Source organism: Entelurus aequoreus, linkage group LG01, assembly GCF_033978785.1.
Source record: "Entelurus aequoreus isolate RoL-2023_Sb linkage group LG01, RoL_Eaeq_v1.1, whole genome shotgun sequence".
NCBI lineage: Eukaryota > Metazoa > Chordata > Actinopteri > Syngnathiformes > Syngnathidae > Entelurus > Entelurus aequoreus.
Genome location: NC_084731.1, coordinates 68,724,756 through 68,740,518, shown reverse-complemented (window position 1 = coordinate 68,740,518; position 15,763 = coordinate 68,724,756). Strand labels below are relative to the sequence as shown.

The 15,763-nt window shown below is 36.1% G+C and overlaps 1 protein-coding gene across 1 annotated transcript in view; it reads left to right on the top strand.

The window, feature by feature from the left end:
• LOC133656218 (polyamine-transporting ATPase 13A2-like) overlaps positions 1-15,763 on the top strand; it is a 60,134-nt gene that overhangs the window by 41,100 nt on the left and 3,271 nt on the right. The window contains 10 exon segments of the mRNA XM_062057139.1: positions 723-847; positions 925-1,085; positions 3,553-3,645; positions 3,721-3,800; positions 5,770-5,834; positions 5,837-5,854; positions 5,857-5,920; positions 5,982-6,302; positions 10,910-11,061; positions 13,997-14,169. Of these exon segments, the coding sequence (XP_061913123.1) occupies positions 723-847; positions 925-1,085; positions 3,553-3,645; positions 3,721-3,800; positions 5,770-5,834; positions 5,837-5,854; positions 5,857-5,920; positions 5,982-6,302; positions 10,910-11,061; positions 13,997-14,169 (1,252 nt within the window).

The window sequence follows — 15,763 nt, the reverse complement described above, 5'->3', positions numbered from 1 at the left end:
TACATATATGTTTGTATGTATGTATATATACAGTGGGGCAAAAAAGTATTTAGTCAGCCACCCATTGACAATCAATGGGTGGCTGACTAAATACTTTTTTGCCCCACTGTATGTATATATATATATATATGTATGTGTATATATATATATATGTATGTATGTATGTATATATGTATACTGTATATATGTATATGTATGTATGTATGTATATATATATATATGTATGTATATATATATATATATATATGTATGTATGTATACATATATATATGTGTATATGTACTGTATATATGTGTATATATGTGTATGTATGTGTGTATGTGTATATGTATATATATATGCATATGTATGGATACATGCATGTGTGTGGATATATATATAGATAGATAGATAGATAGATATCTTCTTTTTTATTTATTTTATTTATATTACTATATTATTGTGTATGCACCTTAGGGGGATCTGCTCCAATTTCATTGTTCTTTGAACCTGTTCACTGTAATAATGACAATAAAACTTTATTCTATTCTATTGTAGTCACCAGCTAAACGATAGACGCGCCAGTTGTCAGCTACTGGTTAGGATACTAGTTGCGGTCCAGCGATTAGCCCGCTAGTGGCCAGCTAGTGATTAGCGGCACAATACTGGTATTATTAGAATATTGTTAGTATTGCACAATAACTCGGTACTTTTAGGAGCAGCTCATTGAATTTTAACCACAGAGGCGAGGTGGAAAAAGAAATGGTCTTTTTGGGTCTGCTCATGATGAAAAACCTGGTGAAGCCAGAAAGCTCCCAGGTCATCAACACGCTGAGGACGGCGACGCTTCGCACCGTCATGGTCACAGGTGAGTGACGACCCCGACGCCAAATGTGCACGCCAAGTCACAGGCGCTAAATAAAAGCGATGTCGCCCTTCACGCAGGCGACAACATTCTAACTGCAGTCAACGTGGCGAAAAACTGCGGCATGGTGCGGCCCGACGAGGGGGTGGTGTTTGTCCAAGCCAGTGCCCTCACAAGTCAGGCCACGCCCACACTGAGGTTCCACCTGGAGGACGGGGAGGGTTCCGTGGTCCCAACCCAGGTCAGTCAACTAACACTTTGTCTTGAAATTTACTGAACCAGCACACACATAATCAAGTATGAATCCAAAAACATACATACGGATCTACACTAGCATTATCATTAGCCATGTCCGCATGCACATGTTTATTTGATTTTATTAGACCTACTTTTTGGTTAAATGGGGGATATTTTCAAACATTTGTTCTATATAATCCATCCATCCATTTTTTACCGCTTATTCCCTTCGGGGTCGCGGGGGGCGCTGGAGACTAGCTCAGCTACAATTAGGGATAATACTCGAATCCGGTTTTCCCGGTTGTTCGATTAGAAAAGAACCGAGTCTTCGGACTCGAATCCCTTTTTGAGAACCGGTACCCTTTATCGAGACCACTATAGTAAAGAAAAAGAGTTGGTTCTTTATTCGAATCCCTGTGAACGAAACGATCCCCGACCAGAAATGCCCCGTGGGACATCACAAGAAATGAGGCGCAGATAGCGAAAGCAGGAAAAAAATGGACCGGAAAAAGCGCTCCAAGGTGTAATAAAGTTCAAAACAAAAGGTATAATCCAATGAATAACTTTACTGAGAGATTTGAGCAGGGTACAAACACATGACGAACACTTTTACGACCAACCGGAAACATAGCAACTAGGCTAGCAACGCACCTCCTTTACGGCAGCTGTTGCAACGTTCTTAAAGCAACCGCAGCACATACATATATATACAACATATATGACGACTCCCTTTTTTAACTTTTGTTTTTCTTTCCTTGTAAACAAAACAAAATCACACTGTATATGTGTTGTCTGTCTAATTATAAATAATGCAGACGAGGCGTGTTGGCTGAGTTCTTGACGTTTACTTTCACAGCGTGCTCATAACCTCATTCTTAGCTGCCGGGTGGCGACTGCAACAACACTTTTCGGGGCTACCGCGCATGCTCGTCACTCCCGTTGCATGCTGGGTAGGTGTAGTTGTTATATTCCCTGGCTCATAACATCACATGTTTCCCCCTATAAAGAAATAATGTTAACTCAATAAAGTGCATTTCTTTTTTTTAGCTTTAACTTTTCATTTTTTAGCATTGTAACCACATTTTCAAACAACTTTTCTCTTTATAGAATTTTCTTTCAATAAAGAAATAAAGTGCAAAAATGTCAAAGCATCATAACAAACAGTTATGTCAAATAGCAGCAGAAGTGCACTTTTTGGAGAGCTGTATTATTTTCAGTTTTGTGCCCAAGGGACTGATTTTATTTCATGCTCTCATTCGTAAAAAGTTACTTCCTGCTTTGAACTTGTTGCTCCAAAGTAGCGTGTCACCTTACATCATATTTAAGTTTCATGTTAAAATGAGTACGTGAAGTGTTAATAAGTGGGTGAAAACTGTGTGGAGGACTTAAAAATTATTTAATAACAATATAATAATATTCTTAAAAATCATAAAATAGTGTCCCTACTTTGCATAAATTCACTTACACGCGGATAATCGAGGAAGACTCTATTATTATTATTATTATTATTATTATTATTATTATTATTATTAATAGTAGTAGTATTGTTATGTTATTTACCATATTTTCCGGACTATAGAGCACACCGGTATATAAGCCACACCCACTAAATTTTAGAAGGAAAAAATATTTTCCCTATTTTTGCCGCACTGGACTATAAGCCGCAGATATATATATATACCTTGTGAAATGAGTTATTTACACATAAATGTTTATTTACATACCTCAATTGTTTCCAAGCGGTGTCTGTAACATGGCAGTGAAATGGCTGATCAAACAAAACAGAAGTCATCGTCATGGACCCACTGGCTGCTCTCCAATCAGCTAAACAGACTCAATAACTCCACAGTGAACTGAAACAATACACAAAGATTGCTATTGTAAGTTAATAATACTAACACAGACACTTGTAAAGGTGTTAGCATGTTAGCTAATGCTAACGACGCTAGCTTGATTACATTACGATAGCACAAACAAATGTGCATATAAACACTCCTACAGACATCACACATTGGACGGTTTAGTAAGTAAGAATTGTTTTAGTTGTATTGTAAAACTTACAAACGTCGCTTGGAGTGATGAATGAAGAATCCATACGAGTAGAAACGCTGTGGACGGTTTTACTTTCGGTTTAAGGCAAAACAGGATGGCGCCATAGCACAAACAGTAAAACACCTTTTCAGTCCGAGCTTGGGAGGGTTTAATGAAAACTATTGAACACAAAACATGGCAAGAAGCGAAAATAAATCCACAAATTAGCCGTGCCGTTTTATAAGCCGCAGGGTTCAAAATGTTGGAAAAAAGTAGCGGCTTATTGTCGGGAGTTTACAGTAGCTAGTTTGTCCTCCTCGAGACAAGTGTCATGTCGGGAGTTTACAGTAGCTAGTTTGTCCTCCTCGAGACAAGTGTCATTTTATTTTCCTTAAATTCACTACCAACTTGATCTATATGCCATGCCCTTCACCTCTCAGGGCGCCTACCAAGGAGACGTGGTCTACCACTTGGCTCTCGGCGGCACTTCCTTCGACATCCTCAGCGACCACTTCCCCGAACACCTGGCCAAGGTGACGACCACGGTTCACTGCACCAGAACTCTCTCCCCCGATCCTCACACAAGCGCCGCTATTACCTCATTGCAGGTTTTGATGCGAGCCACAGTCTTTGCACGCATGGCACCTGACCAGAAAACACGGCTGGTGAAAGAACTGCAGAAGCTGAAGTGAGTTTAGGTGCACAAATATATAAAAAAAAGAACACTGACGTCAACTTAAAGTTGTATTAACAATGTTTTAAGGCAAGGGTGTCCAAACTACGGCCCACGGGCCTTATGACTTCAAATAGGCCCGCAAAACGTCACAAGTTTAAAAAGGAGATTGCATTCCCTAATATTCTAATATTGATCCTCAAATCAAAATATTGATACTTTATAGTTCAGAGGTGTCCAAACTCTTTCCACCAACTGAAAAATCTTAAGTATGCAGGGGCCATGTACATTGTCAGCTTTATTATTGGTGATTGTTTATTATTAATAGTTCAAACATTTCAGCTTTTTCTCATTACAAACCCTTTTTTTCTTCTTCTTAAATTTTTACTATTGTTTTTTCCCATATAAGAATATAATAATAATAATAATATTAATATGATTGTGTAACTGCATAACTTAGTAGTCAAACATTTTGCCTGTATGAAAATATTAATGTTCAGTTGCACATTCAACAGTGTTTTTAATGGTTGTTGTAATTTTTCACATTAATTACTTCATAAGTTAGTACTGTTCAATTTTTATAATCAACTAACTAAACTTTGTTTATATTTTAAGTGTTTTATTTTTATTTTGAGAGTTTTCAATAGTTTAGATCAGTCTTTAAATGTTTTTATTAAAACATTTTTTGCAAAAAACATGTCTAGTAAAGACAAAACATGAAGTAAAGGGGGCTAAGTTTATAAAAAAAATATTACATTCAGATTATTTTCTCTTTTTTCTTATATTTTTACTGTTGTTTTTTTAAGATAGATATGCTATTTGAAAACACACAACTTTTTCAAATTCAGCAGGCACATTAGGTATATTTGCACAAAGTATCGGATCAGTATTGCCAAAACGAGCTTGAATATTACAGAGATATCTATAAAACAATCTTGCCTTTTTAATATAAAGTAGCGTGTGGTTCAAACGTATATCTGTCAGTAGACTCACCATGGAAGCGCTAAAAACTACAGCAGTGGTTGTCAAACTTTTTTCACCAAGTACCACCTCAGAAAACATTTGGCTCTCCAAGTACCACCATAATGACCAAATATTAAAATATTGTAGCGTTATTCATAGAAATAATCTGTACATATGTTTTTACGTACCTTAATTGTTTCCAAACAGTGTCTGTAACACGGCAGTAAAACGGCTGATTAAACAAAACAGAAGTCCTCGTCATGGACCCACTAGCTGCGCAAGCTAGCTCTCCAATCAGCTAAACAGACTCAATAACTCCTCAGTGACGTTTTGGTGAATTTACGGAACTGAAACAATACAGAAGTAATGCCATTGTAAGTTACTAACACAGACACTCATAACATGTTAGCATATTAGCTACTGCTAACACATTACAAAACAACTTTCTGACGGCCCATCATCCCAAAAGGCTTACGGTTTCAAATTTACAAAACTGAGACAATACAAAAAGAATGCTATTGTAAGCTAATAATACTAACACAGACACTCGTAAACATGTTAGCATATTAGCTAGTGCTAACGACGCTAGCTTGATTACATTAGATAGCACGTACAAATATGCATGAAAACCAGCAGTGGGCGAACTCGTCCTGAAAGATGGCGCCATAGCACAAACAATGACACACCTTTTCAGTGTATTTGCTTTTTTTTTTAAACTATTTGTACTCTGGCGGTCATCGAAGAAAAATCTATAAATTAGCCGCACTGTTTTATAAGCCACATGGTTCAAAGTGTAGGAAAAAAGCAGCGGTTGTCCGTAATTTGCGGTATTTATTGCTCATTTTTTGGGGTTTTCCGGTGCTTTACTTTTGTAGTTGTATGTAGAAATGGTGCCGCTGGTCGCATCAGCCTTGTGCTTTTGTGATGTTTTAAAATTTCTGTGATGTCTTCACCTTAGTTTTTTGTGGACTTTTTGTATCGGCACTGCCACCACATCCCCATTTCTCTGTGTCTGCCACAGCTACCGGGTGGGCATGTGCGGCGACGGCGCCAACGACTGCGGCGCCCTGAGAGCGGCCGACATCGGGTGTCTCTGTCTGAAGCTGAGGCTCCATCGCGTCGCCGTTCACCTCCAAGACGGGGAACGTCGGCTGCGTGCCGCTGCTCATCAGGCAAGAGTGTGATGTATAGTGGGAGGAGGGACCGTAAGACAACTTGTCCTGGCCCCTGCAGGGAAGGCCGATGCTCGCTGGTCACCTCCTTCAGCCTCTTCCGATACATGGCCGCCTACAGCATCATCCAGTTCACCTCAGTGCTGGTCCTCTACACCGTGGGCACCAACATGGCCGACCTGCAGTTCCTGTTCACCGACCTGGTCCTGGTGACCCTGCTGGCCGTGGTGATGGGTAGAGGAGGGCCCCAGCGAGGAGCTCCACCCCGCAGGCCGCCTGCCAACCTGCTGACCCTCCCTGTCTTCGGCAGCCTACTGGTCCACTTCTCCCTAGTGATCCTGGGCCAGCTGGCGGCGCTCTTCCTCACCGTCTCTCAGGACTGGTCAGTGCAAAGTCTGTGAAGGACCAGGGCGTCCCGACTCAGGGAGGAGAAATCTGAACAAAAATCCATAAAAATGGTCAAAAATAAGTCAAATATATACTATATCTCAAATATAATAAGAATAAAATAATACAAACTTTTAATCGAGGGATACCTCTGAAGTTAAACTAGAGACTTAAGCGTTGAAAGTAGAAAAAGAAAACAAAAGACTTATTTTGTATATTTCTAACACTTTTATGAGTGCATCCCAAATAAATTTTGTGGGATTTTGTTTTCTTGAAGTGTCATTGTTAAAAACAATAATAATTAATTAAAATCAATGTTGTTATGAAATATTTACATATTTACTTCACATCAAATACTATAAAAAAAACAAAACAAAGTGAAATAAAAGAGCAAACAGGTGAAATTTAACAAGAAAAAGTTGCAGTGTGACTAATTACACAAAGCTGCCATGCTTGCTGGTTTTTTTTACTTTAAAAACTGACATTGCTCAAAAAATAATCATGAATCAAAATCAATGTTGTTATGAATTATTGACATATACTATATTGTCAAAAGTATTAGGCCACCCATCCAAATGATGAGAATCAGTTGCCCTAATCACTTGGCCCGGCCACAGTGTATAAAATCAAGCACTTAGGCATGGAGACTGTTTCTACAAACATTTGTGAAAGAATGGGCCGCTCTCAGTGATTTCCAGCGTGGAACTGTCATAGGATGCCACCTGTGCAATAAATCCAGTCATGATATTTCCTCACATCTAAATATTCCAAAGTCAACTGTCGGCTTTATTAGAAGAAAATGTAAGAGTTTGGGAACAACAGCAACTCAGCCACGAAGTGGTAGGCCATGTAAACTGACAGACGGGTCAGCGGATGCTGAAGCGCATAGTGCAAAGACTTTCTGCACAGTCAGTTGCTACAGAGCTCCAAACTTCATGTGACCTTCCAATTAGCCCACGTACAGTACGCAGAGAGCTTCATGGAATGGGTTTCCATGGCCGAGCAGCTGCATCTAATTCTAAGCCATACATCACCAAGTCCAATGCAAAGCGGGGGATGCAGTGGTGTAAAGCACGTCGCCACTGGACTCTAGAGCAGTGGAGACGCCTTCTCTGGAGTGATGAATCACGCTTTTCCATCTGGCAATCTGATGGACGAGTCTGGGTTTGGAGGTTGCCAGGAGAACGTTACATTTCGTGTGAAATTTGGTGGAGGAGGAATTATGGTGTGGGGTTGTTTTTCAGGAGTTGGGCTTGGCCCCTTAGTTACAGTGAAAGGAACTTTGAATGCTCCAGAATACCAAAACATTTTGGACAAGTCCATGCTCCCAACTTTGTGGGAACAGTTTGGAGCGGGCCCCTTCCTCTTCCAACATGACTGTGCACCAGTGCACAAAGCAAGGTCCATAAAGACATGGATGACAGAGTCTTATGTGGATGAGCTTGACTGGCCTGCACAGAGTCCTGGCCTGAACCCGATAGAACCCCTTTGGGATGAATTAGAACGGAGACTGAGAGCCAGGCCTTCTCGACCAACATCAGTGTGTGACCTCACCAATGCGCTTTTGGAAGAATGGTGGAAAATTCCTATTAACACACTCTGCAACCTTGTGGACAGCCTTCCCAGAAGAGTTGAAGCTGTAATAGCTGCAAAAGGTGGACCCACATCATATTGAACCCTATGGGTTAGGAATGGGATGGCACTTCAAGTTCATATGTGAGTCAAGGCAGGTGGCCAAATACTTTTGGCAATATAGTGTATTTAAGGCTCCAATTACAATAATAATGAATTAAAATCAATGTTATGAATTATTTACATATTTACTTCACATAAAATATTACACTTTAAAATATTTTTTGAGGGAAATTTTGCATATTTTTTGTTTGCCATATAAGAAAAAGTTTTCTTTAACAAAAAGGGCATGAATCAAACAAGAAAAAATTATATTATATATTATAATCGAGGGATAGATCTGAAGTTAAACTAGAGACTTAAGCGTTGAAAGTAAAAAAAGAAAAGAAAAAGTCTTATTTTTTATATTTGTATAAAAAAAAAGAAAATAAAAAGTTGTATTTTTTATATTTCTAACACTTTCATGAGTGCATCTCAAAAAATGTTGTCTGATTGTTTTTCTTAAACTGTCAGTTAAAACAATAATAATGAATTAAAATCAATGTTATGAATTATTGACTTCTTTACTTCACATAAAATATTACACTTTGAAATATTTTTTGAGGGAAATTTTGCATATTTTTTGTTTGCCGTATAAGAAAAAAGTTTTCTTTGACAAAAAGGGCATGAATCAAACAAGAAAAAATAATAAAAACGTTTAATCGAGGGATAGATCTGAAGTTAAACTAGAGACTTAAGTGTTGAAAGTAAAAATTTTTTAAAAAAGTCTCATTTTCACTTTTATGAGCGCATCCCAAATAATTTCTTGAACTGTCATGCTTTAAAAAAATAATAATGAATCCATGTTGTTTTGAATTATTGACATTTTTAGTTCTCATTAATTATTTCACTTAAAAATATTTTTTGGGGAAAATTTTGCATATTTAGTGTTTGCCGTATTATAAAAAAGGTGGCTCTGACAAAAAGGTCATAAATCAAACGAAAAAAACAATAAAAAAATAATTTAAAAAAATGTTTTTTATTCAACGCTCCTATCTCTAGATCAACTTCAGATCCATCTGTTGATTTAAAGTTGAACTTTTTTTGATGTTTTATGCCCTTTTTGTCAAAACCCTGTTTTTTATGGCAAAAACACAAAATATGCAATATTTTCCCCCAAATTATTTTTAATGTGGAATATTTAATGTGGACTAACTGGAGCCTTAAGTAAATAAATAATTTGTTACAACATTTATTTAATGCATTATTATTTTTTGAGCAATGGCAGTTTGTTTTTTCTTCTAAAATTTTTGAGGACCCAAGCGTGTGACCAGGGTCACAAACCTGACCTAAAAAAATTGATAGCTGCAGCAAAAATTTAATAAATTCACTTTTGTCCTCAAAATTCTACACACATTACCCCATAATGACATTGTCAAAATGTTTCTTTTTTTTCCCAATTCAGCAAAAATGTTTACAAAATTTAAAAAAAATAAAAAATGACACTTATATAAATATTCACAGCCTTTGCTCAATACTTTGTAGATGGACTTATTAAAAAAAACAAAAAACTTTCACATTGTCATGATGGGGTATTGTGTGTACAATTTTGAGGAGAAAAATGAATATTGCATTTTGGAATGAGGCTGTAACATAACATGTGGAGAAAGTAAACACTTTGTGGATTCTATCAGGTGCTGTGAATGAATCACATGTAAATGTGGTGGGAGGAAAGCCATTAGAGTAAATTCTTGCAACAAACAACATTGATTACAACAATCTCAGTCATCAAAATGTCAATGAAATGTTCAGAATTGGAATTTATCCTTTTTGGTCTTGGACAGATTAAAACTCCTAATCCATCAAAGATGGACATGATGCTAATTTAACAACTCATTAATAGGATTGATATGTTTATGTCAAGTAAATGTGTATTATCATAATAATAATAATAATAATAATAGTGTGATGTTTCCCCTCAGGTTTATTTTTATGTCAAGTAATGTGCATTATCATAAAGATAATAATAATAGTGTGATGTTTCCCCTCAGGTTTATTTTTATGTCAAGTAAATGTCCATCCATCCATCCATCTTCTTCCGCTTATCAGAGGTCGGGTCGCAGTTTATTTTTATGTCAAGTAAATGTGCATTATCATAATAATAATAATAATAATAATAATAATAATAGTATGGTGTTTCCCCTCAGGTTTATTTTTATGTCAAGTAAATGTGCATTATCATAATAATAATAATAATAATAGTGTGATGTTTCCCCTCAGGTTTATTTTTATGTCAAGTAAATGTGCATTATCATAATAATAATAATAATAGTGTGATGTTTCCTCTCAAGTTTATTTTTATGTCAAGTAAATCTGAATAGTTGAGTTGAGTTGAGTTTGAGTTTATTTCGAACATGCAAGCATACAACATGATACATCACAATTTCCAGTTTCTTTTTTCAACATGTTCGAAAAGGAGTAGGAAGAAGCAGAGTTTATTTAATCCTACCCCTTTTCTTTTACATAACAGTTGCTAAAACTTTTGTTCACTTCCTGTTCTCAATTTATTCACAATATACTCCATAAGTAATCACAATAAAAATAAATAATAATTGGTGAAGTAAGTTATATTTCATATGATGAGATGAGTAAGATTATTTTGAGAATGAATGAATGTACTTTGTACTTTGTATACACTTTAAGTTTGAAGATTTTCTTAAAGTGGATCATATTAGTACATTGTTTGATTGCTTTGCTTAATCCATTGTATAATTTAACTCCACATACATTATTAGAGGAATAATCATAAAAATAATAATAATAGTGTGATGTTTCCCCTCAGGTTTATTTTTATGTCAAGTAAATGTGCATTATCATAATAATAATAATAATAGTGTGATGTTTCCCTTCAGGTTTATTTGTATGTCAAGTGAATGTGCATTATTAGAGGAATAATCATAAAAATAATAATAGTGTGATGTTTCCCCTCAGGTATATTCCAGTCAATTCTACAGTGTTTGGCTCAGCAAATCTTCCCAACATGGCCGACACCTCAGTCTTCTCAGTGTCAGGCTTCCAGTACATCTTCATGGCCGTGGTGCTCACCAAGGGCTTCCCTCACAAGAAACCTCTCTATCACAACGGTAATATTTCATACACTTTAATCATAACTAATCATATTTTATACACTTATCATAACTGTTAACATATTTTCACACACTTATCATATTTCATGCAGTTTTAGCATAACACTAATCATCATCACATTTAATACAGATTCTTCTTCATGCTAATCATATTTCATACAACTTTACCACTACTGTAATAATATTTAATGCATATTTACCAATTTACCATAACTTCAATAATCATATTTCATACATCTTTACCATAACAGTAATATTTCATACAGTTTTACTACAATGCTAATCATAATCATGTTTCATGCAGTTTTACCACAAGGCTAATAATATTTCATATGTCTTCACCATTACTGTAATAATAATATCTAATAAATATTTACCATAACTTTAATAATCATATTTCATACATCTTTACCATGATGATAATATTTCATATAGCTTTACAATAACACTAATTATAATCATATTTCATGCAATTTTACCATAAGGCCAATAATATTTCATGTCTTCACCATTACTGTAGTAATAATATATAATACATACAGTCGTGGTCAAAAGTTTACATACACTTGTAAAGAACATAATGTCATGGCTGTCTTGAGTTTCCAATCATTTCTTTAAGTTTTATTTTTTTGTGATAGAGTGATTGGAGCACATACTTGTTGGTCACAAAATACATTCATGAAGTTTGGTTCTTTTATGAATTTATTATGGGTCTACTGAAAATGTGAGCAAATCTGCTGTGTCAAAAGTATACATACAGAAATGTTAATATTTGGTTACATGACCACAGAACTTTCTTCCAGAAGGTCTTATCTTTGTCCATGTGATGTCAGACGAAACAAAAAATTAGCTGTTTGGCCACAATACCCAGCTATATGTTTGGAAGAGAAAAGGTGAGTCCTTTAATCCCAGGAACACCAGACCTACCGTCAAGCATGGTGGTGGTAGTATTATGCTCTGTGCCTGTTTTGCTTCCAATGGGACTGGTGCATTACAGAGAGTAAATGGGACAATGAAAAAGGAGGATTACCTCCAAATTCTTCAGGACAACCTAAAATCATCAGCCCTGAGGTTGGGTCTTGGGCGCAGTTGGGTGTTTCAACAGGACAATGACCCCAAGCACACGTCAAAAGTGGTACAGGAATGGCTAAATCAGGCTAGAATTAATGTTTTAGAATGGCCTTCCCAAAGTCCTGACTTAAACGTGTGGACAATGCTGAAGAAACAAGTCCATGTCAGAAAACCAACACATTTAGCTGAACTGCACCAATTTTGTCAAGAAGAGTGGTCAAAAATTCAAGCAGAAGCTTGCCAGAAGCTTGTGGATGGCTACCAAAAGCACCTTATTGCAGTGAAACTTGCCAAAGGACATGTAAGCAAATATTAACATTGCTGTATGTACACTTTTGACACAGCAGATTTGCTCACATTTTCAGTAGACCCATAATAAATTCATAAAAGAACCAAACTTCATGAATGTTTTTGTGACCAACAAGTATGTGCTCCAATCACTCTATCACAAAAAAATAAGAATTGTAGAAATTTTTGGAAAGTCAAGACAGCCATGACATTATGTTCTTTACAAGTGTATGTAAACTTTTGACCACGACTGTATTTACCGTAATACTGTTATTATTTCATACATCTTTACGTTAATGCTAATAATAATATTTCATACATCTTTACCATAACATTAATAATATTATTTATTACAAATTATCTATGACACTAATATTTTTTATCATACATTTACCATAATGGTCAAAATATTTCATACATCTTAACTACAAGCTACTTAACCAACAGGAACCTAACCTACAGCGCTAATTATATCTTGTGGTGTACCCCAGGGATCAACACTGGGACCACCATTGTTTACTTTTTTATTGTTATATTATATTTTTACCATAACGCTAATAATATACCTCTTTACCATAACGCTAATACTAATATTTCATACTTCTTTACCGTAACAGTAAATAATATTTCATACATAAATAGGATTTTCCTCGTGATATCACGTAACTGTAATAATATTTCATACATCTTTACCATAACGCTAATAATATTTCATAACTCTTTACCTTAACGGAAATAATAACGTTTCATACATCTTTACCATAACGCTAATAATATTTCATGTTGGATATAGAGAACATACAAACATTTTATTTATTGAGTCAAAAATATTAAAGTTTGATGATTTGGTAAAATTGCAAACAGCTGAAATGATGTACAAAGCAAACTATAACCTGCTACCAAAGAATGTACAACAATTATTCTCTACTAAAGAGGAGAAATATAACCTTAGAGGAAATTTTAATTTAAAACATTTGTATGCTCGTACAACACTTAGAACCTTTAGCATATCAGTATGTGGAATTAAATTATGGAATGGATTAAGTAACGAAGTTAAACATTGTACTGATATGATCCAGTTTAAGAGGTTGTTCAAATTAATAGTGCTTACAAAGAAGAAGAATTATGAAAAATACTTTCAACCTTATTGAAAATAAGATATTCTTCATCTCAGTATGTTAATAATGACTGACTTAATTATATATTACAAAACTGTTGTATTACTCATTCACCGATGTCATTTTACTATAAAAAAAAGTCAGTAAATGAATGTATATATTTAAACGCTCTGAAGTGGGAAAGTGCTAGCATTAAATAAGCTTTGCTTCTTCCTACTCCTTTTCGGACATGATGTAAAGTGAAATAATATGAAATTGTGTGATGTATTATGCTGTAAGTGTGTTCATGTTCGAAATAAACTAAAGAAAGAAAGAAAGAATGTGTAAAGTTTCTTGCAGAATGACTGGACATTCCTCTATTAAGGCAAGGACTGCCCCCTGGTGGATTATAGGTGTAATGCATGCATCTGGTCTGATATGTGGAGAAAACCGAATGTTTGTGTTCATGTGCGCAGTGATCTTCTTGTGTCTGCTGCTGCTCCTGTTTGCCGCCATGGCCTACTTGGTGTTGGCTCCTTCACGGACGTTGATGGCGGCACTGCGACTTGACCACCTTTCAGATGTCAACTTCAAGATGCTGATCGTGGCCTTGGCCGCGCTCAACTTCCTGCTTTGTTTCGTGGCGGAGGTGAGAGACTCGCGCCGCTTTTGTTAATGTTCCAACATGCTGTTATACAAACCAGGGGTGTCCAAACCGCGGCCCGTCAGCGTTTTCAGTTGAGTTGAAGGAGGAATCTGGCCCGCCGGGGTTTTCAAGTTGATGTTAAATATCTAACGATGCTATCACTCGGGCAGCGTGAGAAAATTAGGTCAAGGATGATTAATGTTGCTTCGAAATGTCCAACAGCACAGCATTTACTTATATGACCCGGTCCAAGTCGGTCATGGCTCAAAAAAGAAATGCAAGCAACTCAGTCAACACACATGCTCACTCAACTTTGTGGATGTTAAACAAAATGTCCAAACACAACACATAATTCAAAATTACACCCAGTGCAATGCATGATAGGAAACATTTTAAATACTCCACACTTATCCATGTTTGGAACATTTTATCTGCTTGATATTTCTGATTACAAATCTTTAAAGAGGTTGTCACTGAAGTAAACAAGGTAGGAGTCCAACTTTCACATACTCTTAATATACAATTATATTAATTATTAACTATATATCCTTTATATTAATATATGTACACACACGTATAGGATATATATATATATATTTTTTGTAAATATATATTTTATATATATATGTGTGTATATATATATGTACGGTTAGGTCCATAAATATTTGGACATTGACACAATTTTCAGTATTCCAGCTCTGTACAACACCACAATGGATTTGAAATGAAACAATCAAGATGTGCTTTAATTGCAGACTTTGAGCTTTAATTTGAGGGTATTTACATCCAAGTCAGGTGAACGGTGTAGGAATTACAACACATTTAATATGTGCCTTCCACTTTTCAAGGGACCAAAGTAATTGGACAATTGGCTACTCAGCTGTTCCATGGCCAGGTGTGTGTTATTCCCTTGTTTTTTTCATTTATTTCATTTACAAAGAGCAGATAAAAGGCCTAGATGTCATTTCAAGTGTGGTATATTAATTTGGAATCTGGGGAGGTCATCTCTCAATATGAAGTCCAAAGAGCTGTCACTATCAGTGAAGCAAGCCATCATTAGGCTGAAAAATCAAAACAAAGCCATCAGAGAGACAGCAAAAACATGAGGTGTGGCCAAATCAACTGTTTGGTACATTCTTAAAAAGAGAGAACGCACTGCTAAGCTCAGCAATACCAAAAGACCTGGAAGACCATGGAAAACAAGTGGTGGATGACGGACAAATACCTTCCCTTGTCAAGAAAAAGCCCTTCACAACAGTTGGCCAGAGGAAGAAAACTCTCCAGGGGGTACAGTTGGTGTATCTGTGTCCAAATCAACATTTAGGAGAAGACTTCACCAGAGGAAATACAAAAGTTTAATCACAAGGTGTAAACCATTGGTGAGCCTCAAAAACAGGAAGGCCAGATTAGAGTTTGCCAAGAAACATGTAAAAGAGCTTGTGCAGTTCTGGAACAACATCTTATGGACAGATGAGACAAAGATCAACTTGTAGCAGAATGATGGAAAGAGAAGAGTATGGAGAAGGCAAGGAACTGCTCAAGAGCCAAAGCATAGCACCTCATCAGTGAAGCATGTTAGTGGTAGTGGCATGCATGG